Here is a 27,334-nt window from a genome sequence, read left to right as displayed (position 1 = left end):
TACGCGTACGCGTCGGCCTCGTGATGAGCATCGTACACTCAAGCTTGGATGATGCCATCTGCAATGGGACTTTACAACACCAATCAGTGCTGTTTAATACATAATAGTAGTGCATCTGAGCAACTTTTAGATGGTCCTTGAGATCAGTGTTTGGTCCGATTCAATCTCAAAATCGGTCCTTTTTCTCCCTTCGTATGCGAGCATGGTGGTGGGTACGGACGCATGTGGCGCATCGATATTGATGTCGATGCTCTTTAGAGTACATCCAGCGATCACAAATCATCATCGTGAACAAGACAGGTTTCATGTGCTGGCTGTGTGCGCACATTAGAGAAAGAAGATGCAGCATCCCTACCAAAATGCCACACTTGACATCTGCCGATTGAGTCGAAATGTTGATCAGCACAGGAGAGTCGACACAAAGTCTCCGGGTGCTACAATACAAATAGACCATTCCAAACGACCTCACTCTGGCCAACACTATCCGACAACTACTCATACAACCCTACAATCCCAGTCACCCTTTTGAACAAAATGGCACCCACCCAACCCTGGTAGGCTTCCTATATCTCAAATCCGTCTTTTCACCCACTAACAAGTCCACAGGAAGTCCGTCTGGCCCCCGGCCGAGAAGGTTGCCGACCAAGCCGATGTCATCCCCGAGGGCATCTCCGCTGAGGAGGTCACCAACCAGCGTGCATATGGCAGCCACGCTTCGAACACCAAGGGCCGCATTGTGCACCTCAAGAACTGTGAGTCATCATTCGAGATATGGTGGACTGGACAAAACTGACGTGATCAAAAGGAAAAGGATTGGAAGGAACCTGTCCCGAGTGGGGGCGATCGTACTGTTCAAGGAGAGACACGGAGGAAGGGACTCAGAATATCTAGCTATCCTTGACAACAATCAACTTGAGTCTCATACTTATACATGTGTCTGTATATCTACATGCTCACTGTAAATCACTGCCCTTTTCCTTCCCGAACTCTCTGCCAAACCTCCCTCGCAAAAGCCCCCATCAACTCCCCACTGGTCGGATCTCCGGGCGGAAACATCGAACTCCCATACCACCCCGCAATCCCAACGTCCCTGTTCACAAACCACAAACAATTGCACGAGCCACCCCACGTCATTGTCCCCTTCGTCCTTCCCAAATCCGGATTATCCTCAGTGACAAGCAGTCCGCCCAGCCCATGATTGATTGCAGTCGCCGGTAACTCACCCGTAAGCGCACCAGTCATACCTTTGAAGACGGGCGAAGCTTGTCGCAGAGAATCAAGCGGCTTCGATCCTTCGCCGAACTGCGCGCTGAAGAGCAAGTCCAAGGTCTGCGCTGTCAGAAGCTTGGGCGTCGGCGAAATCAGGTCGGCGAGTACGCGCACGAAGTTCGCAGAGGAGCAGTACACGCCTCCACTCCCCCTTTCACTCTTCATCTCCGTCGGCGGATACTTGAACGGTGCCTACGTTCTCATCAGCACCTTCCAATTCCACTCAACCCACATACAAAAATCGCAACTCACCAGATCCCCATCCTCGCTCCGTGTGACAACCTCCACAACCTCATCCTCGAGCTCTTTCCGACAAAAACCCGCGCGGTAGTCACACCCTAGCACATCCCACACCTCCTTTCGCATAACAACTCCCAGCCCCTCCCCACAAGTCCTTTCAATGAGGAGGCCAACCCAATCCAACCCCCCACCATACGCCCACCCCTCCCCAGGATCAAATAACCCCGGCGCACTCACTGCCTCGGGCAACCCCGCACTCAGCGCCGCGCAGGGCTCGCCCCTACTCCGCCGCCACGCCTGCAGCTGCGGACTCAAGATGTCGAAGCCGGAGCCGCTCGCGTGGGTCAGCAGTGCGCGGAGGGTGATGGGTTTGCTGCGCTGCTCGAAAGTCAAAGGAGCGCCGGGAGCGGATGTGATGATGGGCTGAGCGGCGAGCTCGGGGAGATGCTCATCAATTAGGGTAGTTGAGTCGAGGGAGAGGAGGGGCGGTGAGGCCTGGACGAGGCGGAGGGCGGTGAGGGTGGTGAGGAGCTTGGTGCAGGAGGAGAGGGTGAGGATGGAGAGAGGAGTGATGGGTTGGGCGGTGGGGGAGAGGGAAGTGTGGCCTGAGGCGTGGGAGAGGAGGGTGTCGCCTGGGGAATGGGTTAGATGGCAGTGGAGGAAGTGTGGGCTGGAATACCAGTTCGATTCATGGCCATACAGACAACCCCGAGCACTTTTCTGTTGGTACCACTCGCCGCCTCGTCCAGTCTTTGCTCGAAGATTGCCATTGTTACGGATCCGAGTATCGCGTCTGTTGGTTTAGCCCGTTTACTGCTTGGAGGAATATCTGACCCTGTAGCGGTATCTCGCTGCATGTGCGTCATTCGCGAGCCATGCCTCGTTCTTAAATGCTCCTCGTCGTCAGGTTCCTCATGTTTAGACTACACCGTTTGGGGCAAAAATATGTCCGAAAACGAGAAGTACGAAGACGGGAAGTCGGGATATTCGCCCCGCCGAACATGACCTCCGCTGTACCGATCGCGTGGTTTGAACCAGTGCCTTTAAAGAAGCCCATAGTGAAATTTTAAACATAATCTGGTGCTTGGTTATTTTGTGAGACCACCATCACTTTCGCACGTTCATACGTGGATGACTTGAAGACAATTGACTTTCATTTTCATGTGCCAGCAAAAAACCACCCACAAACACGCCACCAGGCACTAGTGTACACACCAATCGTATTAGAAGAAGACAAAATCAACGGAGCCTATCTTTTCAAGTCTGCGCGCGAGCCCTCCCAAAGAGCATACACACGCGCAACTTCGCTGCGGAATATTTTTGGAAACCATAATATCTCCAGACCTAGAGGAGCACACCCAGAACAGGAATTGAGTGCTTATTGTCTCGTAGAAGCCATAGTGCCCAAAGGTCCAAGATCGTACAAAATTCCATGATAGGGCACCTCTGACAAGTGTAGGAAAAACACCGATCGACTGAGATACCATCCTAAAAACGCGTGCCGGTGAACTTCGTCATGTTACGTGAGCTCATTTTCCCGGGCTGGCGGGTTATGACTATACTTCCATCTGGCCGAACGCATCGGTGAAGGGATGTAGCACCCCCTCATCCTTGATCGATCTGACTCCTAGTAGCGGCCGCGAGGAGGATAGTCGCCCTCGTAGGGAGGACGGCCACCGGCAGGGGAACGGGGTCGTCCGCTGCCACCACGAGGAGACGGTGGGCGAGCTTCGTAAGGAGGACGCCCACCATGACCATTCATGTATGGGTCATCATAGCGGCGCGGAGGGGGTCCACCACGAGAATCGTACGGGTCTGCGTCATAGCGAGGACGGGGAGCGCTGAAATCATCAGCGGGGCCTCGGCGAGGAGGCGAACGCCCATACCTATCGCGACTATCATAGAAGTCACGTGGCGGAGGAGTGCGACGGCGGTAGTCATCACGACGCGGGCTGTAGCCGCGCGGCGGTCCTCGACGGTCATAGTAATCGTCATACGGCGCCGGTGGGTAACCACGACGGCCCATAGGAGAGCGCGAACGGTACCTGTCACGGCCGCGGTCGTCGGGCCCACCTGGGCCACCACCGTAGGGTGCGCGAGGCTTGAACGGAGGAGGCGGGGGCGGGTCAGACACGTCCTGAGTGCATTTGACCTCTTGTCCCTTGAACTCACGACGGTCGAGCTTCTCGACGGCTGTCTGGAGATCGGTAGCCGTTTCATACTCGACAAATCTGCCTCGGTTAGAAGCGAAGCCTTCGCTGGGTTGTAGTAGGCTTACCCAGTGCCGTCACGTTCGCGGCCAACTTCGGAATAGACGACGTCCAGTCCAGACTGACGGGCAAAGTCTTTGAGATCCTGTAGACGCGAGGTTAAAGGGAGTCCAAATCCAGAGACGCAGGAACGGGGAGCACGCTGAACAAAGCCTTTCCAGATTGCGGATATACGGCGCTAACCGGAAAGACAGGAAATCCAAGAATCGGGGTATCTAACCTGCCAGCTGGTCTCCACGGGAAGATTGGCAATCCTCATCCTGAACGGAGTACGGCGAGGGCGCGGAGCGGCGCGCTCGTTGGGGGTGAAGTTTTCGTTGCGACGAGATCCCCGCGCGAACTGGACGATGAGGCGCTCGCCCATAAAGTCGGATCCATCTATGACAGTCAGGTGGTGCATTGGGTGTCAGCGGCTTCTGTACATACGGAAGGCTGGCGCAAATTAGCACGGATCTATGGGAGGCAGAGTGACGTCGCTTACCAGGGACAACGTCGCGCGCGTCCATCGCGTCCTTGTACTCGATGAAGCCGAAGCCATTCATGAGCTTGATCTCGGTGATCTCGCCAGTGCCATGGGTCTGGAAATGGGCCTCGACGTCGGCCTTGGTGGCATTGCGCGGGAGGTTGCCCAAGTAGAGGCGGGTGCTAGACACCTCGGTCATGGCGGCTTTGTGCGGTCCTTGTCAGCGGGAACCTAGCCTGGAGCTGGAAGTGAGCGAGAGGTGCAGAATGGAAGGAGCCTGTGCAGAATACAATCGGGGACTCAGGGCCAAGCGGGATGGGGCTGCGACAGTGAAAGATGCGAAAGCAAGCGGGCTGGCCAGACTGCGCGGAGGCAGGTTCCCAGGAAGACGCGCGAGTCGAACATGGTAGAGAGCAGCGGCGTGTCGTACCTTGGAGAGCAACTGATGGCCTGGGTGGAAAGGTTGCGACCTGTAGAAATGGGCAGGCGACACGGGAGAAGCCTTGTGCGGGGGGGCCCAGATAAGTCTGCGCGTGTTAACGGGCAGAACGAGACCAGGCAGGACCAGCAACGGGGTGGTAGAGATGAGGCGGGTGGCGGGGGTCGATGGTTCGCTTTGCGCGGCCGATGAAGAGTCGGGCGGTGCAGGCGCGGCGTTGACCGGTTGAGTGAAGCGATCAAAACCCCAGACTTGGCACACGTCACGTGGACAAGCTAGCAAAGGCGGCGAGATGCTGAGAGACTTTTGTGCAGACCGGCGGCAGCGACATGTAAATACAAGTGCACAATACATGTATCCCGGGGAGCTTCGAACAATGGCCACGTCTGCTTCTCTCGCGCCATTGGCAGGCTGTGCACACCGGGCTGGCTTTGGGCATCAAAGTACGCTTCACTGCTCAGCCCGTCTGGGATGCCGGGGTCAACTCAGCGGCTCTAGTGGGTGCGGACCAGCTCAGCAATACTGGCAGAGCGCATATGCAACGAAACGCTTTGGATGGAGGTCTGACCGGTGGTAGCCGAATATATGCATTGATCGGTGGCCTCGCCGGACAATTGATCCGGGATCCAGATACAGCCCACCGTAGAATTTCTGATCCATGCCTAGTGTACAGGGTCTCACTTGAACAACAGGTATACCAATAACTCCGTGTACTTCCAAAGCCAAGAATGCAGTGCAGGAGAAGTCTCTCAACTTAGGTCAATACATACTTGGGGCCCTCGCCGCCTTGAGGAGTGGCCCAGTTGATGTCCTGATCCGGTACTTTGATGTCACATGTCTTGCAGTGTACGCAGCTGCATATTGTTAGCCTTGCGATGCACACAGCGCGGGGTTGTGGACTTACTTTTGGGCGTTGATCTGAAACCTGACGCCCAACTCCTTGCTGTCGTCCTCGACATACTCGTATACTCCAGCGGGGCAGAAACGGTTCTCGACGCCCTTGTACTTGGGCCACTCCTTTTGAGCATGCGCATCCCAGTCCTTGACTTGCAGATGGACAGGCTGGTCTTCCTCGTGATTGGTGCCGCTGCGACTGACACTTGTCAAGATGTCGAAGCTGATCTTACCATCTGGCTTAGGGTACTCGATCTTCTGGCACTCGTCCGCGGTCTTAGTGGCGGCATGGTCGGGTTTCCCGTGTTTCAGTGTCCAGGGCGTCTTCCCTCGGAAGACGTATGCCTCCAGACCCGAGTATGCAATTCCGCCATAGAACCCAAGCTTATGGAAAGACGGTCGCATGTTACGCACCTGCTTCAACTCTGACCAGATGGTCGAATTGCGCAACTTGTCCTCGTAATCGTACAGGAACACAGAGCCCTCTGGGTTGCCCTGCAAAGCGTCCCATGTAGCTTCGGCTGCAAGCATGCCAGACCGCATCGCCGTGTGGGTGCCTTTGATCTTGGGTACGTTCAAGAACCCGGCGGTATCGCCAATCAAAGCGCCACCAGGGAATGCGCATTTGGGTATTGACTGAAAGCCACCCTCTACAAGTGTCCTAGCTCCGTACGATATGCACTTGCCCCCCTCAAGAAAATCGCGGTAGTAGGGGTGCTGCTTCATTTTCTGGAACTCGCCATAGGGCGCCAGCCATGGATTGGGGTAGTCCAGTCCTGTTACCAAGCCAATGCTCACCATGTTGTCTCCAAAGTGATACATCCAGCCCCCACCATAGGTATCCTTGGGCAGAGGGTATCCCATCGAGTGCGCTACCAAGCCCGATTGGAATTTCTCTGGTTGAATTTCCCAGACTTCCTTGATACCAAGTGCGTATGTCTGGTGCTGGCTGTCGCGTCTTAAATCGTACTTCTTAATGACTTGCTTTGAAAGACTGCCGTGGCAGCCCTCACCGAGCAATGTCACACGAGCGTGAAATTCCATACCACGTTCGAACGAGTCCTTCGGGTTGCCGTCCCTGCCAACGCCGAGGTCATTTGTTGCGACACCCTTGACGACACCTTCGTGGTCGTACAAGATCTCCGAGGCCGCGAAGCCAGGATATACCTCCACGCCAACCTCTTCCGCCCGCTCGCCAAGCCATTTCACCAACTGGTTCAGGCTTATTATGTAGTTGCCGTGGTTGTTCATCTGCGGAGGCTTTGGCATCCAGATCGAGCCGGTCTTGGTAAGGAAGCGCATGCGGTCTTCCTTGGCCGGTGTGATGTGCTCGTAGCGGTTGGGGTTGTCCTCTGACTTCCAGTCGGGAAGAAGCTCATCGAGTGCAGACGGCTCGATGACATTGCCAGAGACAATGTGGTCGCCCAGCTCTCCAGCCTTCTCGAGAACCAGCACCCGAAAGTCTTCGTTGCCGGCCTCGTTGGCCAGTTGCTTGAGCTTGATAGCAGCCGACAACCCTGCAGGCCCGCCACCAACAATACAAACATCGACCTCGTCTGCTTCGCGTTCAATCTGCTGTGGGTCGTCATCGCGGACCTGGGCGAAGCGAGTGCGAGCGGTAGAGGACATGGCCCTTCTTTGGCCAGCAATACGCAGCGCAGGACGGTACGCCCCCCCGAATGAATGTGTTCGCTGCGCGGTGCAAAACGTTCGAGGCGCAAACTTCGCAGCGCGTGGTGACGGGAGGAGGCGTCGAGGCAGCGACGCTGCGAGTGACCGGGAAGCCATTGGAGCAGGTGCGGTGAGGGTGCAGGCGGCGGCGGAAGAAAGAAAGGACATAGAAGCCCGCAACCCCATTCTTGGATTCACAGAGCGCTGGCCATTCATGACGCTGTTCCCGGCTTCGGTTGCTGCTCCGCAGACCGAGGTTGCGCTAACCGGAAAATGGATCGCTGGTTATAAACCGACAATACGCGCATCTTCACTGGCCAGTTTGTCCGTTCGTCCTCAAGAGACCCTCCTTTGAAAGGACGCTTTTGTGAAGACAGCACCTTCCCCTTCAGCGACGCAGATGCTGCTCTCGTCCAGGTTGCTGCAGGACCACAAGCCAAAGCCTACCCCCATCTTTCGGCGGGCTTTCGCGGTTTCGCCGACATGGTATGCTTTCACCGATGACGGAAGGTGGAACAACCTATTACGTCCCAGGAAGACTCTATAGCAAGTTGTTGGAAGCGTGGGATGTATAGTTGCTATTTGCTTTTCTCTGATCGAGTGCCGCCAGCAGCAGAATCTCTGAGCGAGCGCTGTCTCAGAGTCTTGGCTGTCGGGTTTCAGTCTTGGCTCCTGTTACTGACGTGCACACGCTTCGCATCGCTTCCTCCCGGTCGCGACCCTGGGGGCTATTATAACTGGGTCAGTCCTCTCTGCCGTTTACTGTCGAGACGTGACAGAAGAGACGACCACCTATCAAATCACCTAGCCCGCCTCCGGGGACTGATCGAGCCCAGAACATCGGCGTGAAATGAAACCCAGCCTGGGGCAAACACCCGCACTGACGGCTGTTGATGCTGGATCATCGTTGTTCTGCATGTTTGTTCAAAATGACAAATTCCTGCGCTTCACCAAAAGCGACGCGTACGCGTTCGAAGCGTTCAAAGCTCTGAAAAAGTTGCAGCATCACACCAACACGGATCTCGCATACGCCTTCTTTGCCTCATACGAACGCACCTTCCCACGATCAGAATGTCATCTCACGTGTGCGCACCCTGGTGGTTGATCTGAGGCTCCAAGTCGTGACGTTCTTCCTGGGCTGGGGCTACCCTGAAACCGGGTAAGCTTCAAAACCCCCTGATCCGCTGGGTGCCTCAGTCACATCAAACTCATGCGTTTGAACAAGCTTTTTCGCTCGTTCCCCCGCATCCTGGCCTGTCTGTTACAAGATCTCCGACAGCAGACGTTGGGGCTACAGTTTGACATCGCTCGACCGTATTGGCCCGCTTAGCTCCCGACAGCTTTAATGGCCGTGCATGGCGCTGGCCCAGTGCCATCCAATGCTCTTTGCACGTTATTTCGTGCGATCTCCTATCATCGCCCACATGTTCGATGCCTAGGCTAAGCTTTCGTTCCTGTAAGAGAAAACTGGGGGTCTTGGAGGTGACTTCCCTTGCGAGCCTAGAACCTCGAGGCTTCTCAGGCATGGAGTGTTAGATGCACACGGGATGTGCCCAAACGAGGATCTGGTTGCTTGTCTTGGCCGAACATGACATCGGTTTGCTTCTAAATATGCACACCAGGTCAAAGCGGCTCGAGGGTATATATCTCATAGCCAACCATCCCACTAACAAATCCTCACTCCAACTTCACGCCCAGTCCAGTCCTTCAGTTCTTCCGTGCAGGGCACTTTTCATTACATTCCTTTCTTCGAGAGCTGAGCTCACCATTCATTTTCATTAACTTCCAGTTGCTTGCTTTATCAACCCTCTTTGAATTACTTTCTTCATCATGAAGACCTCAATCCCTCTCCTAACTCTCCTTTCCGCGGCTCTCGTTACCGCAGCTCCGGCTCCCTTTGTGAAGCCTGGGCCTGTTGTCACAACCGGTACCGAGGATCTCGCTATCTCACAGCCCAACATTGGTCGCCGCGAGGTCGTTGCGGACTTCGAAAAGCGAACACTCCAGCTTCGAGATGCTCTCATGATGGCACGTAACAAGGCCGACAACGCCGACGCCCAAGTTGCTGGCCAGGACAACCAAGCTGCAGCAGATGCCGCCAATCAGGGCGCCGCAGATGGACAAGCTCAGGCCGGTCAAGGCAACGGAAAGAAGAACAAGCAAAACCAGCAAGCTCAGCAGGCCGCTGCAGGCCAACAAGCTGCTGCAGGCCAACAAGCTGCTGCAGGCCAACAAGCTGCTACAGGCGCCGCAGGAAATGCCACCGACATCGCTGGAAACGCTGGTACGTAACGCCTGGGTGCATGGTCAACATGCTATCAAACCTCACTTCTCTGGCATTAACTAACTTCACACCTTGTAGGCAACGGCAAGAAGAACAACAAGGGAAAGAAGAACAAGAATAACAACAACGCTGCAGCAGCAAACCAGGCTGCCGCCGGGCAAGCTGCTGCGGGAGCTGCTGCGGGAACCGCGGGAAACGCAACTGCTGTTGCTGGAAATGGCAAAGCCAACGGAAAGAAGGGTAACAAGAACAAGGGCAACGCAGCTGCGGGTCAAGCTGCCGCAGGCCAAGCTGCTGCCGGAGCTGCTGCTGGAGCCGCGGGAAACGCAACTGCTGTTGCTGGAAATGGCAAAGCCAACGGAAAGAAGGGTAACAAGAACAAGGGCAACGCAGCTGCGGGCCAAGCTGCCGCAGATCAAGCTGCTGCCGGAGCTGCTGCTGGAGCTGCTGCTGGAGCCGCAGGAAACGCAACTGCTGTTGCTGGAAACGGCAAAGCCAATGGAAAGAAGGGCAAGAAGGGCAAGAACAACGGTAACGCCGCCAATGCTGCTGCTGGAAACGCCACTGCCATCGCTGGAGGTGCCACTCTCGCCAACGGCACCGCAGCAGCCGGCAACGGAACTGCAAACAACGGCAACGGCAAGAAGAACAACGGCAAAGGCAAGAAGGGCAAGAACAACGGTAACGGCGCGAACGCGCAGGCCAACGCTGGAGGCGCGACTGCTCTCGAGGAGGCGCTCGCCGCTCTCCAGGGCGCTGGTGGTGCTGGCGGTGCCGGTGGTGCCAACGACATCATCTCTCAGCTCACCAGCGCTCTCTCTGGCATCCTTGGAGGCGGTGCCGCGGGTGCTGGGGCCGGAGCCGGAGCTGGTGCTGCAGCGAGCCAGAAAGGCGGCCAGTCTGCTGCCGGCGCTCAGGGTGCTGGTGGTCTTCTCCAGCTTGCCGGCCTGAACGTCGCTGGTGTGGGCAAGGCCAGGAACTAAAGATTCTCCCTGGCTTGACCACTGGTAGAGTCGAGCGCGGGCACTCAATGTATGCACGGGAGCGTTACTGATACATATCTTCTTTGGGGGTTTGAGATTTGGGCTTGGAGATGGATCTTTTGGATGGGCTGGATATGGGAGGCAAACGGATCCCTGGATGGGCCGTGGAATACCAGCTACAACTACAACTACAAATAGCCTGTTGTATAGAAAATGTCAGTCGATCTGACGGTAATGAACATACTACCACTACCACCTATTGTCTTCGATGCTCCAGTGTGACAGGTAGAGAAGTCTGGCGGCTTAGATGATGTCATCGGACTCTCGTGATATCAGACACAAGGTGCCTCAGAAAAAGAAGGCAGCGCCTGAGGTGTCGTGAGCTCCGCGCTTGCAGAACTGGACCACTGGTATTGACACGGCATATGAGCGTGCCTAACGCAGGGTGAAACTTGGGGACGGGAGAGATGCGCCAAACAGGTCAATGCCGTCCGATCAGCGATTCGCGCCCGCGGCCAAGTCATACTGTTTCATCTTGGCTTTAAGCATTGCATTTACCTGCCTGCTTGGATATTACTTCCGGGGATGCGGGGGGGTCTAGGCTTGGTTCGTAGGTCGTACCGAAGTGAGGAGGAACAGTCATGGATTGATGGTGCATCGGACGGCCTGTATATAGAGACATGACAGAAGTACGAGTGAACTGAGTCACCCGGATATACATAATGTGTAGGTAGAATGCTTTCAGACTTTGCCGTCCCCAGTCAACCTTCTCCCGTCCGGTTTGCGCCCGACTTCTGGAAGCAAGGTAGGTCTTACCCCCTGCACCGACTTGTGCATGTAGTGAGTTCTGACACGCGTATTCCGACTCCGAATTGTCCCCGCTTCAACTGCCATCTTTGAAATCGTTTCCGCCGCCGGTGATGCCATCTTGCGCGAGACGTATCATAGCATTCGTACATGTATGAACCCAACAGCTCAGGTGTGCTCTCATTTCCAAGGGAAGCCAGCTATTTCGAAAATACCTAAGGAGATGGTTTGGACGAATATCACCGATACCGATAACTGAAGAGATGGTCTCTAGAGCTTCTGTCTCTATTGGCCTAATTGTCGCAGCCGTCTTTAAGAATGATACTATAATCTCGAAAGCCGCGTCGGTTTCAATCGTAACATGTCTAGTTGACACTGATCGCGATATATGAGATGATCGTCTTCCGGCCATACCATCAAGCCCTAATTGTCACTCCGAGCAAAACTTGTCATTGGACGACCGAGTCTGTCTCAGCGATCATATCGATAATAGCGTAGGGTAAGTACATAGTGCTGCGCAATAATGATGTCATGTCGGGGAATGGCGAAGGCGCCTCAGCTATGCTCCCGGAAATGAGCGTGGACGCAACATGAACAAGTTGACGCGCTAGTTTAGTATAGCCCGGTTGCAGTACTAATGCTTTTACACCATCGGAAGATATCCCGAGTAAAGCGTATATGTTGTCTCGAGGATCACTGGCTTCACTGTTTCCAAATTTTCGGAGAAGAGTAAGGAGGTCAGGCTGAAGGCTCCACCAGGTAACGTTCCTCAGAGGACAGGGCATGTTATCGAGAACAGCTTGGCAGAGTGGACTTGGTTTTATATCCCTCATGATCGGCGCCGCAGCGAATATATGTGAGCTGGCAACGTTGTCTCCAGCACAAACGATCGCTTCCGTCGCGTTTGCCACCTCTTGCGATATCCAGACCCTCCTAAACCAAGCTGTTCCCATAAGCTCTGTAAGCCCTATCTTGACTTCTCGTTCTGTGTGCTTCGTCCAGTCAAGCTGTAATTCTCTCCACATCTTCAGCCAAGTATGCTCATATAGTGGCCATTCGCTACAAGACTGCTGGTCGTACAGTCGCTCTAGTCTTTCTAGAGTATTGAAAGCTGATCGATGTAGGATGTATTTTCACCAAGCCAGAATATGACTCGCTCCGCGCAAGAGTATATGTTGCACATTTGCGAGACCTGATGACCTCTTTCTTGAAGGTTATTTTGGTCAATGCATACCGCATCAACCCACATGATTCTGTCTGCGTCGTCTTGGCGCAGATATCGCAACGCAATGTACAAGTTCGTGGTGATGTTCAGGCGCTTGCCATTTAACTGGATCGAGACTCGGTGTCTCCAGACTGCCCTAAACATTGGACAATGCTTCGAAGGGAATGATGTCATCGTTATCGAGGTAGGCTACGAAAATTTCGCTTTCGATTGCTTTTTTGTCACATCCTCGGTATAGACGTAAGAGTCGGAAAGAGCGTGATCTAAGGTCCAAAGGCTCGTATTGGAAAGATTACATACTGGATGGTTCTGGATGGTTCTGTTGCCTTCCTTGAATATACGCTGATCTGACATGCGCGAATATTTGGGCTATTGAGAAGGCATAGGCATGATGGTGGGCTCTCCAAGGCGAGGCAGGTGCGACCAGGCTGAGTTGCGCATGTCCTCCATCCCAGCTCCGCCACACTCAACAACAACCCTTCTCCAATCAAATATTTAAGCCTTTATATCTATATATATATTGTAAGCTGCATTAATTCCTAACGACTGATTGATCGGCGTCCATTTCTTTACCTCAAGCGTATGGTTGGAATGCAGTGTGCATACGATGGGTAGTTCCTTCATCTGGATTCGTAAAGCTCAGAATCGATCGGTATGCCTGGGGCGAGCCTTTACCGCCTCACTCAAAGGGCGGAAATAAGCTCAATTCTGCCTACCTGGGTCAATTTCATGCATCCATCTTATCCTTCCTCGTCCCTGACGCGCGTTATCGAGGCAACTATATCCCATCATTCCTTTCCCTAGCACCGCAGACCCTGAAGCCTAAACCGGTCAATCTCAGGAACCTCAATTCCCTCGTTCTCCGCAAACTCCGTCCAGTTCAGCCAGGGATCGCACCACTTCTTCGTAGACACCGCGACGTACTTATACGTCCTCCTAGCTCCATTTCCCTTATCCCTATTCTTCTTTCTAACCACGAGCTCCGGATAATTAATAGGTGGAGGCGCCTCCGCACTCCCCTTGAGACAGCGCGTCAAACACTCGATAAACCACGATGGAACATACGCTCCGTTGATCTCAACCTCTTCTACCCCACTCAGTGCAGTCAAGCCCTCTAGTCCGAAGATGTAGTTCTTCTGGTTTCCATCGGCGGAGCGCATAGCGGCATCGGGTATACCTATGACTCGCGGCATCATAGGGACAAGACCACCATTACGACTTCGGTAGAGTGACGTGGCAAACCAGTCGACCTTCAGCCTCTTCAACAAGGACTTGTGCTCCGAGTCGTGCGAGTATTTTTGCAATTCCTGCATGAACTGATGAAGACGTTCTCGGTGGCGTGTAATGGCGAGATGAGAGCCATCGTTCACATCGATGAGTAGTGTAATGAGCCGGAGTTCGCGAAGGAGGTGCTTCCTGGCGGGGTCGGCGAAGAGGCCGAACACCTTGGACTCGTCGTACTTTTTTGCGACTGCGTTTATGTTGAAGTTAAATGTGTTCTTTCCATATAAAACCGCTATTTTTTTAGTCAGTCGTCGTATAGAAAGGGGACCTTGGTGAAATCTGATATTGTGTTTGAGGAGAAGACTTACCACGTGCTTCATTGCAGATAAACTTGTTGAGGAGAAAAACATTGAGCACGACGGGGGGAAATCGCTGTTCACATGATACAACGCGAGTGCGAGGTCCTTTGAACCCCTGTATTTCTACTTTCCGTCTAACCCAACGTGAATACACAACCCCATTCTTGTCTCTCGCCGTGACGAGCCCTGGGACGCGTCGACCATTGGCATTAAGGAGATTTCTGTAGCCGTAGAAAATTTCATAGCAGCTGGGTATCAGCTCGAGGTAGACCTGGTTGCGGATCTCCGAGGGCAGCTTCAAGAACGGGAATATGTCTTTCTTTTCCAATCGAGGCTCGGGTCCGGGTTCCTGCGTCAAGTCGATGACAACTCGCGTGCTATCGCTCGGCTCATCGTCATCAATGACAACTACATCATCGGAATGGGGGTCTGGTAAATCGACCAGCCCCGTAGAATAGCAGCAGGATGCCGAAATTCTAGAGGAGTCCTCATTGGAACGCTCTCCACTCGTCGTCAAATTAGGTACGTCGTTCTGCGCAAATGTGCCATTCGAAGCGTTGAGAAGATTCCTGACTCTCGGGTCTGGCTGCATATGGGCATTGTCGCCGTGTATCGTCCCCGCATGAGGCCGTTTGCGCACTCTTGACAATGCAGAAGTGGTGGCCTTCTTTTTGGATGTAGACTTACGCGTTGGAGCCATTGTCGTGAAGCGATAAGCTTTACATGTGAATATGAACGTGCAGGAGGAACAGAGAGTAATATGCAATGATTTTGGTCGTGGTTTGGGTGGAAGTGAGAAGTGGACGGGCGGTAGGCTAAGTATGTAGAGGATACAGTGTATGCGCCCCGCGCTAAGACGCCACCCTTGTACCACGATGGGAACTAGGCAACCATAGGCAGACAATACGCACACGTGCGAGGCTGTGTAATACTGTTTGTTTGCCTGAGGTAACGAGAATGGAAAGCAACAAAAATTGTGAGTGATTAGCAGAAATGAAGGAAGAGCTGGGAGATGACAGAGCTGTTCTTCAATCAGAGATAATCCCAATGGGCAGGCTTCGTGGTACAACTTCCCGTGTTGAACGTGCTGTTATTAAAAATCCATGCAAAGCACAGCTCACAAATCCTCCTTTCTGCTCCGGATTTTCGTACTAAGCCTGGTGCCTCAGTCAGAGGGCGCAGCCTCGCTCCTACAATACAAGTTCCAGAATGGCGTTTTTGATAGTAAGCCTCGAAGGTAGACATGGAACTTGTGCATTGCAGTGATGGAAAAAGACATCTATTGATATGACTGGATCGTCTGCACATGACTACGGAAAACAGGCTCACACTATGACAGAATCAAAGGATGCCACTGACTTCCGTGACCCGCGCCTAAACAATGACGCCCCGCACCCCCAACCCCTTCCCCTCGTCTACTTCCTGACCCGTTCCTCCCAAAAACGCACCCTCGACATGCACAAAGCTCGCCGGAATTGGCGCACTGACCCTTCCCCTCACCTTACCCGGTGTTCGCCTCACATTCAACTCATTCTTCCTCGTCGCATCAATCTTCTCGGTTTTCCCTGCCGCAATCCCAAATCGTTCGCTTGGTGGGAACTTCGGCGGTAATGGAGCTAAACGCGACGGCATGTACGAATCTGTTAGAGGAGAAGTAGGTTGGGTCTGGGAGAGGCGGACATTCGTAGGCTGGAAGGTTTGTGCATGTGTAACGGGCGTCCCTGCACGGCTACTATTCTTCGAAGACATGGACCTCCATGATGAGGTGTCGAGACGAGCGGGTGCAGGAGGGCTGAGGAGCACCGTCTCGCTGGTCCTGCGCTGAGATATCGGGCGCTTTCCTAGTGTATTGAGTTCTGTTCCGGCACTTGGGCCGTCGGGGTTTCTACCGATGCTGCGGTGTTGCGAAGATGGAGATCTAGCGATGGTGTTGGTGCGGAAGATGAAGGGGAATTTAGGGGAAGGGCGTGGTTGGTATTTGTCGGCGTCCTCAAGAGGTGTGAGTTGCGGGGTGGGCGGGCGGCCGGCCGTGGTGAACGGCGCGGTGGTAAAGGCGGCGGAAGAGGGCGAGCCAGGCTTGGAGCATGGTGGCGCGGAATAGGAGGATGAAGATGGATATGCCGATGAGCTGTTAAGGTATGAGAAGGGTGTTGTTGATACAGCATGTGTGGGACTGTACTTACAGAAGCCAAAATCAATGACACCAGCACGGTTACTTGATCCACAGTAAAGTCTTGAACGTACTTATTACACCCCTGCTTGTTGCCCATACTCGGGACCTGGCAGATGATCCAAGTCTTCAAGGTCATGATGTTGTTCGGGTCGTTGAACAGGCGTCCTAGCTTCCCATCCTGCGTCCAGAACACGACGAAGAAGCTGATACTGCCGATGATCACGAATACACTAACCAGGATGTTGCGCCACTGCGAAAGGAAGAGTCTCCTCACGTTACCCCAGGATTCGGTTGTCCGCCTCAGGTGACCTCTTTCGAAGGAGTCGATTGCCGACTCGCGCCGCATACGTCGCAGAGACCGAACGTACACGTAGAAGCCGTACCCCGAGATGAATATCTGCAGAAGAGAGGCCAAGATCGCGAAAAAGATGAGCCAGATCCAGAATGTCACGATAGCATGCTCATGACTGGGCAGGCATGTTTGACCAATGCGATAACTCAGTCCCGTTACGGAGAGCACCGCGATCAACGAGACGAAAGGCATCGCTATTCCAAATATGATGCTGCCCCACATGAACCTCGTTCCCGGATCTTTGTCCCAGAAGATCCGGATGTGCAACCATAGACTCCGGAGGAAGACCCAGACGACGCTGCCCACGCCGCCGAGGACCATAAAAGAACCTGTCCAGGCGCATGACTGGGATGTGTGCATGTCGTGCGGTGTGATAATATCGAAGCACACGTTCGGATCTATCGTAACTGGAATGGCGAAGGATAGTGAAATGAAGACGACCGAGAAAAGGAGGCCAATGGAAAGGTAGTGGCGGTGTGTTGCTTCCGGGGGAAGAACGGCGAAAGATAGCATGAGGAAAAGGCATAGGGTCACGGAGAGGACGGAGAGGTAGTTTGGGATACGGAGATGGTCTTCCCAATCTGCGGTGTTTGTCAACTATTGTTGCGCGTTTTACAGGTAGCGTGAATGTACTTGGTTTATAGAGCCAGTCCTGGATAGGACATGGAAAGCAGCACGTCGTTCCATCTTCGAAAGATCCAAGGCTGCAGTACCGGCCAGCAGTATCTACGAACTATTAGAATATACAGTGGCAATCAAAGCATACGTACAGCCGCCTGACTTTGACAATGCTGCTACGTCAAGCAAAGGTCCCGTGCAACTAACGTTCGTCTGATTCGCGAAGTGCCCTAGCAGCATGGTGGACGTTTTGTAGCCCCAGACACAGTGTGATTGTACAGAATACTAGAATACATGGATTTACCATTCTCGGCATGTCTGAGGTTCTGAGGTTTGATATTAGTGACCCTGGTCTTTGTTTTGCCACATAACAACCCCCGTACTAGTGTACTATCTATCTAGCGTGTAGTTGAGATATGGGGAGCATGTTTCCTTTATTGGGCCAGAGTAAGTGGCGTTCCTACCGGCGGTTGAGCCTCGTGCTAGGTAGCCATGGTCTAGTTCGGCGAAAGGTGGCTAAGACAGACAAAGGAGAAGTGGACGCACCGAACGACGGCATGACCCGGAACAGAGACAATTTAACGTTTAAAGGGGACTAATCCACAGGAGAATAGAGAAAACGCTACGCCAAATACTTAGTGTGGGAGGAGCAAAACAGCGTGCAGCGTGTCTTCCAATGATAATCCTACATACGCCATCCCATGACACGCCTTGGTATCTTACGCTAAACAAACTCCCCTCTCGTGATTGATCCGAATCAAACCGGAACGCCTGAGAACCCTATCTTGAGTTTTGGCCTGGCACCGTCGACCGATTCTGACTGGAATTGATCCCTCCACCAGGTCTCGTCCTGCTTTGCTTGGATGTAAGTGTCGCGTGCTTCCGGTGCCATTGACTGGACATCTTCTTCTTCCAAATCAGGCAATCCGTTATTTCCAACGTCGAGGAAGTCCGCATCTGGTCCTGGCAATCCTAAGCTCGTATATGGCGGCTTCTGAACAAACGTGTCGACGACAAAGTAGTGCTTGCGGACAAGCGGAGGCACATCGCTCTCCTCTTGTGGCACCTCTTCCCACTTCGCGTGAGTCGGCTGTGTGGTCCTCGGATAGGTCATGAGGTTGGTATGCGGGTCGTATATGCCTTGATTTAAGTTTGCCCTTCGCAAGGCGGAGAGATTCGCATTGAAGCGGCTTTAAGGAGTTAGCGGTTGGGATCTCTGTGCGAGAGGTAGGCTCTCTCCTTACCTAGAGGAACTCGCGTGCTCGAACTGCCAATTTGCAGATGTGATATTAACCTTCCGCTTACCAGGCAATGGTTTGCCATTGGCCAAGGGTACGCTGGGGACTCCAGTGTGATAGACGCTACTGGCACCGTGCCAAGCGACATACTGGTTTTTGTTGTAGGGTTCGCCAGGTGGTGGCAGTTTATCGTGCGGTTCCGCTAGCTCGCCTTCGACATCACCCCTCTCGCGCGCTGCGGTCTCATAGTAATCGTCGATGACCTTCTTGCCTCCGATGATGATGCGCGCCCCGAACTCGCGGAACACTGAGCGAGCCGTGACCACACCAATGGCTCGACCCTTGTATGAGTGAGGGATAATTTCGCGATCAATCAGGTCCCGCTTCTCTGTGTCGTCGATGATGATTTTGTAGAGCTGCATGTGCTTGGTGAAGAACAGATAACTGTCTCGGAAACCACAGCATCGCGCTGGCTCGGTGGACAACATATAAAGTCTATCTCCACGACCACTGATTGTGAAGACGCGCACACGATAGTCTCGGCCGTCCTGCAGATTTCCGAGCTTATCGACTTTCTTCTCGCCCTCAGGGTCTTCCGGTAGGTCCACCTCATCATTCACAACGTCCATCATTGTGCCCTCCTTGTCGATAGCCACACGCGTTGCCTGTACTGGACCGCCCTTGGGACGCCCGCGGAAGCCCCCACCCGCTGGTCGGCCACGCTTGCGCTTGACAGGAGTGCCGGATTGAGAGCCATCGTCGGGTATGACATTCCAATCCGGCGGGCGATTCTTGGGTGGGCGACCAAGGCGCTTCTTGCGTGGCACTTGCACAACAGGCGTAGCGGAGCGTTCTGAGGCTGCCTTTTCTTCCTCTTCGGATTCTTGCGCAGGCGTGCCAACGTCCTCCTCATCAGCGGGGGTTTCGGCGCGATCCTCGGCGGCCGCATCGACCACTTCCATTTCGTCGTCGTCGTCAAAGGTGATTGGTGTCGCGGGCGTGCTGCGACGAGCGGCTGCGCGGGACGGTCGACCGCGCGCCATGGTGTCGAGTCACTCTTGGCAGTTGAGGGTAAGTCGAGTGATTGCGACGCGGCTGCAGGGAATGTATAAGTGAGAGAACGCGCAATGGGTGACGGTGAAGGTCGATCGGGATGCGCGCGCAAGCTAGGAGCGCAACGCGCCGTTTCTCAAGCTCGGACCACCAACGGCAAAGTCGTCACGTGAACGTCCTCTCCACCCACAAGCTGGATTTGCCAACTGCACCAGGAAAGGTTCTAGAGTAGCAAGGAAAAGATGGTTTTGGCCGTTTCTCAATATGATTAGCGGATGGACTGACCTGTGTTTTAGTAATGAGTAGGCAGTACATTCGAGGGAAGGCACGAGCAAGGAAGTAAGGAATTGCGACGACATGGCGAAGCTGTAGCTGCTTCCTATACTCCTTACTAGCTTGGGAACCTTCCTCTTTCATCTTCCGAAGATAATAGCGACAGCTGCAAGAGCAGTTGGTTTGGTGTCAAACACAGGCGGTCCGACACCCAAAGTCCTGCATGCTTCCGCCAGCCTCGTGCCATCCCATCGCCCGCATATGCCAACACCCGCCGGCTCGACAGGCACGAACTGACACAAGATGACGCTCAAGAGTCTTGCCGTCCGGACCAAGAAGAGTCTCTCCGGACTCTATTCTTCCCACAAAGAGAGCACTCAAGTCCCTTCCAGGTACCACATGATCCTCCATCGTATAACACGAAGACAACTTACACTTTCGAATCTAGCCCAGGAACTCCGGCCAACAAACAGATAACTCCTCCAAAGGCCGCGTCCTCCACCGTGGAGGAATTCGGTCTCCTGCGCAGTGACGACAATATATCCCCTGGCCGAGACAGCCCCTCAAGATGCCACCGTCTTCTGGGCTCGTTGCGAAGCATGAAGTCTTTACGAACTCTGCGTTCAAGTCAAAGCAGCTGCAAGAAGAGCGAGGATGAGCCACCTGTCAAAACCGAAACTCCACATACGCCAGTCAAGGAGACTCCCTCCGTCTCTCTCAACTTCGAAGCGTCTCCAGCTAATGTGCCCATGTTCGGACCTATGACGCGTACAATCTCATGCTCCTCCAGCCTGCGAGTCCACCACTCATCGCCCATCACTGTCCCTATACTGATTCGCGAAAACACTCCAATATCCCTAGGCACCCCCTCCGGTCTGGGAACGTTTCCGGTTGGTACTGTCCCAGACACGCCCGCCCCGTTACAGTGCGCATCTGTACAGGAGGCCATCATCAGCAACGCCAAGAAAGGAAGCACTGGTTCCGCTTCTCCAGATGACGATCTCGAAATCGAGCCACTTCCCACCCCCATGCCCGGTACCAATCTTCCTCTCGAGGACATGGCACCTCCAGGTATCATGATCACGTCGCCTTCAGCACCATCCATGCAAGGACATGATGCGCCAGGCTATTTTGACAGCGTCCTTGTCCCCGATGAGAACGACTATGAGCGCACCAAGACTTTGGACACTGAGAGCGGGTTTCCAATCTTTGAAGAAATACCCACTGGTGCTGTGGAGACCAACATTCCGAATCTCTATGACGCTACTATGCTGGTTCATGCTACGATACCAGAGGTTGAGCCAGCTTCTTTCGACCAGTCTTTCCCAATCGCACCATTGGTCGACTCTCTCGCTACCTGTGCTTCAAAATCTCCTTCTAGCTCAAACGACTATGGTGAAAGTGTCGCATACATCGTGTATGATGGCGCTTCCGAAGCGGGACAGAAGCGAAAAAAATGCCCTGGCCATTGGGGTCGCCTAACCAGCCAGTGCTCTGGCCATCCACGCTACGATGGCAAGGGCTATGGCCGTAGGGAGGCAACCTCGAGCTCTCACTACTGGACTGACAGCACTGAACCTACGACCGCCGACCCGACTGAGCTTACCCAGTACACTAACCATGAGGAAGCGGTCGCTGAGGCCAAGCTGAGGACCGCAATCGAGGAGCTTGACGCTGCTACGCTCCCTGCCAGGCCAAAGTCGCCTGTAGACGATAAGAGGGCTCTTCAGGGCATCATTCGCTCTTATGGTCACCTCCGCGAGGGGACGGATGATGCTACGGGTGGTGTCTTGCTTGCAGAAGGGCCGGAGGGTATTACGCAGGAAATTAAGGATGAGGTTGAGACGTCGATTCGTGTCATGAACAGGAGCCTGGGGGGATAATCGGGAAATAGCGAAGGACACAAGGGTCGAGACTTGGGTTTGGATAATGGCATTAATGGTCGCGGTGGTGGTAGTGAGGTATCTTGGTTAGATCCGATATTCTTTCTGAGCGCATGAGCTTCTTCCGCTTTGGTACAACAGAAGTAGTAATATCTTTTCTCTGCTCGCACGTAGATTGTAACGGTTTCCTGTGCGCAGTGTATCTTCAAACGCTTTGCCAGATACTCAACCCAGAGCACACCATCCTGGGATCTGGCATTGGTTGGCACCGCTCACGCACACCCTTACCAAGAGATCTTCCATTGAGCTCTCCACATCTCAATATGTACAACGGGTATATTCCTCGCAGCTGCATGAAAAGAGTTGCACGCCCGCCTCAAGTGGCATGCTGCGCGCAAAAGTCACGCCACCGTCCAGTCCAGTTTGGGTCACGCGTCGTGGGCGGAAGCGAATCGCGCCTCCTCTGTGCTCCTGGCCCGCCGTACCAACGGTAAAACTCGTACGATGCGTGCTGCACACGTCTGGGTGCGCGTTCGAAGAACGCAGAACGGCGCACGAGATCAGACGATATTTGCGTAGGGTAGCCTCATGTCCATGATGGCGGCGTTGCGGGCGCGGTTGTTATAAAAGTTGCAGTGGTGGGTGTGGGTGGTGCGTTCCCTCATTGCCCCGCCGCGCGACGACGACGACTACTACGAAATACCGAGTCACGGTTCATGATGAGCACGAAAAGTGAGAAGGAATGTGAGGGCGACACGGTGATTCTGGGCGCGGGAATCATTGGGCTCGCAACGGCGTATTATCTTTCGAGGTCTGGGGGAACGAGGCCGGAGAGTATACATGTTATCGACTCTAGTGCGGAGCTGTTCCAGTGCGCGTCGGGGTTTGCGGGGGGTTTTTTGGCCAAGGACTGTAAGTGTCAAACTTGATGCTGGTTCTATGGGACGGATTCCTGATCGAGGCAATAGGGTTCGCGCCGTCGAGTGCTTCGCTTGGTGCACTGTCATTTAGGCTTCACCAGGAGCTCGCCAATGCTCACGATGGACGGAAGACGTGGGGGTATGCTCCCAGCACGGGTGTCTCGCTGAGCTCGATTGAGGATAGCGAGTCTGCTGTTGGAGGGAGTGGAGAGGATTGGTTGGCGGATGGGACGAGTCGGGCGCAGGCGACGAAGTCCGAGAAGAGTTTGGGTGCGAGGGGGCCGGTATGGTTGAAGGTAAAGGAGGGCTTGGAGGTCATCAGTCAAGAGGACACAGTGGCGCAGATGTGAGTGAACGTGTGTGAATGAAGGAGGGAACTGAGCTAAAATTGTGGCAGAGATCCGTTAAGATTCTGCCAGTGGCTACTGGCGAGGTGTTTGGAGAAGGGAGTGCAGTTGCATTATCCTGCGCGAGCCATATCCGTCTCGAGAGATGCGGAAAACCAGTTGAATGGTGTCAGGATAAGCCAAAGCGGCACAGAGACGGAGTGTATGTATCGCGCTCCTTTGGATTGGCATATGCTAATAGGCACAGTGCCGTGCACACGGCTCGTCATCACCTCTGGCGCCTGGTCCCCTCGCGTTTTCTCCACCCTCTTCCCCAAATCTACAACCCGAATACCGATCTCATCTCTCGCTGGCCATTCCCTCCTGGTACGCAACCACCACCACTCTCCAGAAAATGCAGACACCGAAGTCTGCCATGCCCTGTTCGCAACCGACGACGTCGGCTTCTCCCCAGAGCTATTCTCACGGGTAGGGGGAGAACTATACCTTGCCGGTCTGAACAGCACAACGATACCTTTACCAGAGCAATCTTCGGATGTCAAAGTCAAGCCCGATGCAATTGAGAAGATGAAGAAGTGCGCTGCCGGGATGATAGCGGCGGTGGATGGGAAGGATATGGAGGTTCTGAGGGAAGCTCTAGTAAGTTTAACAGATCCTCGAATTTCAGAGAAGCCTGTGTTAACTGGATGTCAGTGCTTCAGGCCTGTAACAGCAAGCGGACGCCCACTCGTATGCCGTATCCCAGATGCCAAACTCGGCGGTGGACTGAAGACGCTCAAAAGCGGCGACGGTGGTGTGTTTCTCGCAGCCGGCCACGGTGCCTGGGGCATTTGCCAGGCACCTGCAACGGGTCTGGTGATGGCGGAGCTGATAGAGGGCCGTCCCACATCGGCGAACATCTCTGCGATGGTGTTGCCGTCGTGAGGGATTTTAACAGCACGCTATGGAGCATCTAGTCAATGGCTAAGGACCGAACGAATTCTCTCTTCAAGGAAAGGCCTTCGATCTCCCTTCAGGCTTCCTCTGCGCTATAGAATTAGGCATATAGACATTATTTCCTCAACCACCCGCCTTGGTGGATACTTTATCCACTTCAGATCGTGATGCCACAACACCCACGGCACAACAGTCACGCGAGTCCACCCGCGCCCCACCATGAATCCCTCCTACCCAGATGTGGCACCCAGATCGCGATGTTCGTTCTGCAATTCGCGGTCACTTTCGCGGGAGCTTTGTGGGTCGCCTTTGCATACGGTTCTCAAATGTCATAGTGACGTCAGATCCATCCACTCGCAACAGGCGCTATAAGAGAGCTCGAAGAAATGCTCAGTAGCAGCAACATTAATTATTTTACGACCGTCAATCACCTCACGAACTTCACCCTTTCAAATCTAAACTCACATACCAATCTGTCATCATGCCTCGCAACGGAGACGGATCCTCGGACAACGGCCCCATCGACGCGGGCGAGATTGTGCATGGCGCTTCCGGAGACGTACGCTTCCCTCCCTTTCCTTCCCTTGCCTGTCAAACTGACCCGACCCACAGGCCACCCTCCAGCACACGCAGAAGGTCGCGCCCATGCCTGAAGGCGAGAAGGGCGCCGCCATAGATGGCATGAACGCATCCGGTGGCGGTTCCGCAGGTACCAGCCAGGGCGCCCACGCCCAGGACAGCAACAAGCCCCCCGTCGTCGACCAGGCCACCAAGTCGTAAACACTTCGACTTATACCCACACAGGCGTGGGCACAGGAATGGCATGACGGACATGACGAGCCTTTGCACGCAGCAGCGTGCAAGTAAGGCTAGGCTTCTCTACTGAAGAGGGATGGACGACGCAGCGAGGCTACCTCGCACGTGTGGACCTGGAACGGACATGCGAGGCGAGGGGATACGTACTGCTACCTACGAATCAATGATTGAATCCAAATGTTTCTCAACCCCACGATGATCTCAGCTGCTATTTTCGTGTGATGTGGTGGGACGCTGCCATTCAGCGAGTAAGCGTCGATGTGCGGTCGTGGGCGGTGAAGGATCCGAGTTGCTGACGCGAGAACGAGGGGGACTACACTTCAACAAGCGAACTTGCACGGAGATCCCCACATCAGCTGAGAAAAGCCTCGTATGCAGGAGGATGCGAACGGAGCGTGTTAGCATTGCGGGCTGGTCGGAGGCGAGAACCACGTTGCCTGAAATAGACCTGAATAGCGAGACAAAGGGAACCACTGCGAAGGTGTATAGTATGGGGGATGGGATTCACAGAAACAATAAGGCAGTAGAGTCAATATAGATGATGTGAAATGTGGTTGATTTGCTATATATGAAAGACCCAGCTCTTGGTCCTTTCCAGCTCGACCATCACGTCCATCGTAACTGTTGTACAGTAGAGCACACGTCAACGTTAGAAGCCCAGAACCGGTCATGACCCAACGCTATTTAGTAACCGAAAACCCCCCTTCCTCAATGCCAAAGACTCTTTACGCCGACCGTGTGTTTGTCTAGACCGAAGTGACCGTGAACGCCTTTTCATGCCGCCATCTAGGCTGGCTCGCCGCGCGCCCTTCAATGACCGAGCGACCTTCCCGATGTTAGCACTACGCTGCGAGAGCCCCGTCGCTAGCAGTGGCTGCGCCAGAGGCTGTCTGCAAGTCATAGTGCTTTGCATCAAGGTGGTCAGAAAGGTCAAAGTCGGGAGTGTGGTGGCCGTCGAAGAGGACGGGCGTGAAGAAGGGATCGCTGTCAACAAGGCCCGTAGTAGTTCCCAACTCGGTGTTCTGGAACTGGTCGAAGTCGAAGAGGTCGTCAATAGGCTTGTTGTCCATGGAAGTGTGAGGTTGAAAAGCGAGAGGAAAGCCCATATCGCCAGCGAGGTTGTCGTTGAAGTCGACCGACACTGCAGGTCGCACAATATCTCTGCAGGATATCGTGTCTGGTCGAAGTCAACGGCGGCCTCGCTGAAGTTGGGCGTCTCGGGGGCGCACGACGAATCGCGCGGGGAGTCGAAGCTGTCCATGGTCATGGAGACGGGGCTGGGGAATCCAGTCGACGAGGTGGTCTTGGCTGGGTTGATGGTGTCTGGGCTGGTGAAGGCGCTGTACTCGGAGACGGAGGTGTTGTCGAGGTCGAGGTCGATGTTGGCCTCAGGGACTTCGCCGGGGTACTTCTGGCGGTAGGCCTTGAGCTCGGTGGTCATGGCGGCGATCTGGCGCTGGGCGGCGATGAGGTCTGCCTCCATCTGGTCCTTTTCGGCCTGGAGGAGCTCATACTCTTGCCGCTTGCGCTCGCGCGAGTTGTGGGCGGCCAGGCGATTTCGCTTGACACGCTCAATGCGGCGCTGCTCCTTCTCGTCCTCGGTCTTGGCCCGCTTGCGCGGCGGCAGGTTTGTCTTGGGCTCTGGGAGCACCTGCCCCCACGACTTTCGCTTCTTAGCCGCCTTGCCCTCTTGAGAGGTGGGGGCTGGGCTCGAAGCCGACGCGGTCGAGGGCGGCGCGGCTGATGTGAAGGGGGTCTGATGGAGGTCCTCCATCTTGATTGTGGTGGTGGGGTCCACGGTGGGTGGGGTGAGCTGGGCCATTATGGCAGCGGCGTCCATAGCGATGTTGTGCGAAAGCTCAGAAGAAGTAGAGTAAGAGAAGTCCATCCCCGTCTGTTAGTGTGTAGTCGATGCGTGGTGAGTGCTAGTGCATCTAGGCAGAGGGGAGGGAAAGTCGAGGATGATAAGCCGTGGGAGCGAGTTGACACGGTGGCCTTTATGTTAGGCGACAGGCCGTGGAGCGGCAGGGGCGCAGCGGCGCTTTGTCCCTTGCGGTAAGGACGTTAATCTAAATTAGGGCAGCGCACCTTCCCCGATCGTGCACGGGCATGCGACCTGATCTTCGCGCTGTAACGCACGTTGCCTCCGCTTAGAGTGCTGCAGCGACCCTGGCATTGCTCCTCGTTCCGTCAATATTGCCTGTGAGTACTGGATAAACTGCCTCCGTATATCTCGTCAATACAGAAACGACGCTACACGGTGCAATCACGGGGGCGAATTCCTGGCCCTCAACCACCAGCCGCCGCGTACCTTTACCGTGGAGGCGACGAAACCGCCCCACACTCCCTTGACAGCCGGGCCAACAGCGTTTCACACTCGGGGACCGCGTCGTAGCTTCGCCCAAGGAGGCAGTTCCAGCACGTCCCCAGGGGTGTTTCTGGTACATTCCCGCAAGACTGCCCCAGCTACGCCTCGTCGTGGTGGGTCACTGTTGAGATACTGCTGTTTTGTTTCGACTCTCCCACACTGTAGGCTTTGCAGTGTCGTCCAGGGGCTCCAGCAGGTACTCCACCCCGGAGGCTGAGCTGAACAAGAA

The 27,334-nt window shown here is 54.4% G+C and overlaps 15 protein-coding genes across 15 annotated transcripts; 5 read left to right on the top strand and 10 right to left on the bottom strand.

Moving 5' to 3' along the window:
• Window positions 1–534: 534 nt before the first annotated feature.
• On the top strand, window positions 535–793 carry CC84DRAFT_1214582 (uncharacterized protein; the record flags this gene model as incomplete). Its single annotated transcript, XM_018182647.1, has 2 exons — window positions 535–554; window positions 607–793. The coding sequence occupies 2 exons, from the start codon at window positions 535–537 to the stop codon at window positions 791–793; spliced, it is 207 nt and encodes a 68-aa protein (XP_018038404.1).
• Window positions 794–963: 170 nt separating this feature from the next.
• Window positions 964–2,620, bottom strand: CC84DRAFT_1256972 (beta-lactamase/transpeptidase-like protein; the record flags this gene model as incomplete). The annotated part of the gene is made up of 3 exons (XM_018184684.1): window positions 2,189–2,620; window positions 1,522–2,141; window positions 964–1,461 (listed from the first exon to the last, which is right to left on the bottom strand). Exons 1-3 carry the CDS (start codon window positions 2,373–2,375, stop codon window positions 964–966), a joined length of 1,305 nt encoding a protein of 434 aa, XP_018038403.1. The 5' UTR covers window positions 2,376–2,620.
• Window positions 2,621–3,241: 621 nt separating this feature from the next.
• On the bottom strand, window positions 3,242–3,526 carry CC84DRAFT_1162051 (uncharacterized protein). Its single transcript, XM_018177893.1, has one exon. It carries the CDS (start codon window positions 3,490–3,492, stop codon window positions 3,268–3,270), a length of 225 nt encoding a protein of 74 aa, XP_018038402.1. The 5' UTR covers window positions 3,493–3,526; the 3' UTR covers window positions 3,242–3,267.
• Window positions 3,527–3,688: 162 nt separating this feature from the next.
• On the bottom strand, window positions 3,689–4,775 carry CC84DRAFT_1162050 (RNA-binding domain-containing protein). The gene is made up of 4 exons (XM_018177892.1): window positions 4,261–4,775; window positions 4,206–4,211; window positions 3,788–4,157; window positions 3,689–3,740 (listed from the first exon to the last, which is right to left on the bottom strand). Exons 1-3 carry the CDS (start codon window positions 4,439–4,441, stop codon window positions 3,958–3,960), a joined length of 387 nt encoding a protein of 128 aa, XP_018038401.1. The 5' UTR covers window positions 4,442–4,775; the 3' UTR covers window positions 3,689–3,740; window positions 3,788–3,957.
• A 660-nt stretch (window positions 4,776–5,435) lies between these two features.
• On the bottom strand, window positions 5,436–7,363 carry CC84DRAFT_1087424 (electron transfer flavo protein-ubiquinone oxidoreductase-like protein; the record flags this gene model as incomplete). Its single annotated transcript, XM_018174203.1, has 2 exons — window positions 5,436–5,535; window positions 5,586–7,363. The coding sequence occupies 2 exons, from the start codon at window positions 7,361–7,363 to the stop codon at window positions 5,436–5,438; spliced, it is 1,878 nt and encodes a 625-aa protein (XP_018038400.1).
• Window positions 7,364–8,622: 1,259 nt separating this feature from the next.
• On the top strand, window positions 8,623–10,513 carry CC84DRAFT_1256969 (uncharacterized protein; the record flags this gene model as incomplete). Its single annotated transcript, XM_018184683.1, has 2 exons — window positions 8,623–9,530; window positions 9,609–10,513. Exons 1-2 carry the CDS (start codon window positions 9,077–9,079, stop codon window positions 10,511–10,513), a joined length of 1,359 nt encoding a protein of 452 aa, XP_018038399.1. The 5' UTR covers window positions 8,623–9,076.
• A 253-nt stretch (window positions 10,514–10,766) lies between these two features.
• On the bottom strand, window positions 10,767–11,145 carry CC84DRAFT_534037 (uncharacterized protein). The gene has a single exon (XM_018186648.1). The coding sequence runs from the start codon at window positions 11,035–11,037 to the stop codon at window positions 10,846–10,848; it is 192 nt and encodes a 63-aa protein (XP_018038398.1). The 5' UTR covers window positions 11,038–11,145; the 3' UTR covers window positions 10,767–10,845.
• A 459-nt stretch (window positions 11,146–11,604) lies between these two features.
• CC84DRAFT_534035 (uncharacterized protein) lies at window positions 11,605–12,445 on the bottom strand. Its single transcript, XM_018186647.1, has one exon. It carries the CDS (start codon window positions 12,343–12,345, stop codon window positions 11,770–11,772), a length of 576 nt encoding a protein of 191 aa, XP_018038397.1. The 5' UTR covers window positions 12,346–12,445; the 3' UTR covers window positions 11,605–11,769.
• Window positions 12,446–13,046: 601 nt separating this feature from the next.
• CC84DRAFT_1256968 (uncharacterized protein) lies at window positions 13,047–14,938 on the bottom strand. The gene is made up of 2 exons (XM_018184682.1): window positions 14,138–14,938; window positions 13,047–14,061 (listed from the first exon to the last, which is right to left on the bottom strand). Exons 1-2 carry the CDS (start codon window positions 14,826–14,828, stop codon window positions 13,346–13,348), a joined length of 1,407 nt encoding a protein of 468 aa, XP_018038396.1. The 5' UTR covers window positions 14,829–14,938; the 3' UTR covers window positions 13,047–13,345.
• Window positions 14,939–16,118: 1,180 nt separating this feature from the next.
• Window positions 16,119–17,371, bottom strand: CC84DRAFT_1087241 (uncharacterized protein; the record flags this gene model as incomplete). Its single annotated transcript, XM_018174190.1, has 3 exons — window positions 16,119–16,256; window positions 16,312–17,234; window positions 17,287–17,371. Coding segments are annotated over 3 exons (1,146 nt in total), but the record flags the coding sequence as incomplete, so codon positions are not given.
• Window positions 17,372–17,949: 578 nt separating this feature from the next.
• CC84DRAFT_533906 (nuclear localization protein-like protein NPL6) lies at window positions 17,950–19,639 on the bottom strand. The gene is made up of 2 exons (XM_018186646.1): window positions 18,516–19,639; window positions 17,950–18,461 (listed from the first exon to the last, which is right to left on the bottom strand). Exons 1-2 carry the CDS (start codon window positions 19,550–19,552, stop codon window positions 18,029–18,031), a joined length of 1,470 nt encoding a protein of 489 aa, XP_018038394.1. The 5' UTR covers window positions 19,553–19,639; the 3' UTR covers window positions 17,950–18,028.
• A 127-nt stretch (window positions 19,640–19,766) lies between these two features.
• On the top strand, window positions 19,767–21,834 carry CC84DRAFT_1162045 (uncharacterized protein). Its single transcript, XM_018177891.1, has 2 exons — window positions 19,767–20,227; window positions 20,284–21,834. Exons 1-2 carry the CDS (start codon window positions 20,139–20,141, stop codon window positions 21,716–21,718), a joined length of 1,524 nt encoding a protein of 507 aa, XP_018038393.1. The 5' UTR covers window positions 19,767–20,138; the 3' UTR covers window positions 21,719–21,834.
• A 603-nt stretch (window positions 21,835–22,437) lies between these two features.
• Window positions 22,438–23,909, top strand: CC84DRAFT_1087597 (FAD dependent oxidoreductase; the record flags this gene model as incomplete). The annotated part of the gene is made up of 4 exons (XM_018174208.1): window positions 22,438–22,630; window positions 22,687–22,984; window positions 23,036–23,624; window positions 23,679–23,909. 4 exons carry the CDS (start codon window positions 22,438–22,440, stop codon window positions 23,907–23,909), a joined length of 1,311 nt encoding a protein of 436 aa, XP_018038392.1.
• Window positions 23,910–24,402: 493 nt separating this feature from the next.
• On the top strand, window positions 24,403–24,701 carry CC84DRAFT_1214572 (uncharacterized protein; the record flags this gene model as incomplete). Its single annotated transcript, XM_018182646.1, has 2 exons — window positions 24,403–24,480; window positions 24,534–24,701. The coding sequence occupies 2 exons, from the start codon at window positions 24,403–24,405 to the stop codon at window positions 24,699–24,701; spliced, it is 246 nt and encodes an 81-aa protein (XP_018038391.1).
• Window positions 24,702–25,270: 569 nt separating this feature from the next.
• Window positions 25,271–26,756, bottom strand: CC84DRAFT_533861 (uncharacterized protein). The gene is made up of 2 exons (XM_018186645.1): window positions 26,529–26,756; window positions 25,271–26,174 (listed from the first exon to the last, which is right to left on the bottom strand). The coding sequence occupies exons 1-2, from the start codon at window positions 26,623–26,625 to the stop codon at window positions 25,405–25,407; spliced, it is 867 nt and encodes a 288-aa protein (XP_018038390.1). The 5' UTR covers window positions 26,626–26,756; the 3' UTR covers window positions 25,271–25,404.
• Between the last annotated feature and the right edge of the window lie 578 nt (window positions 26,757–27,334).

This window comes from Paraphaeosphaeria sporulosa (genome assembly GCF_001642045.1).
Source record: "Paraphaeosphaeria sporulosa strain AP3s5-JAC2a unplaced genomic scaffold CC84scaffold_3, whole genome shotgun sequence".
Classification (NCBI taxonomy): Eukaryota; Fungi; Ascomycota; class Dothideomycetes; order Pleosporales; family Didymosphaeriaceae; genus Paraphaeosphaeria; species Paraphaeosphaeria sporulosa.
The sequence above is the reverse complement of the archived record's forward strand: the minus strand, read 5'-3'. Positions and strand labels throughout refer to the sequence as shown.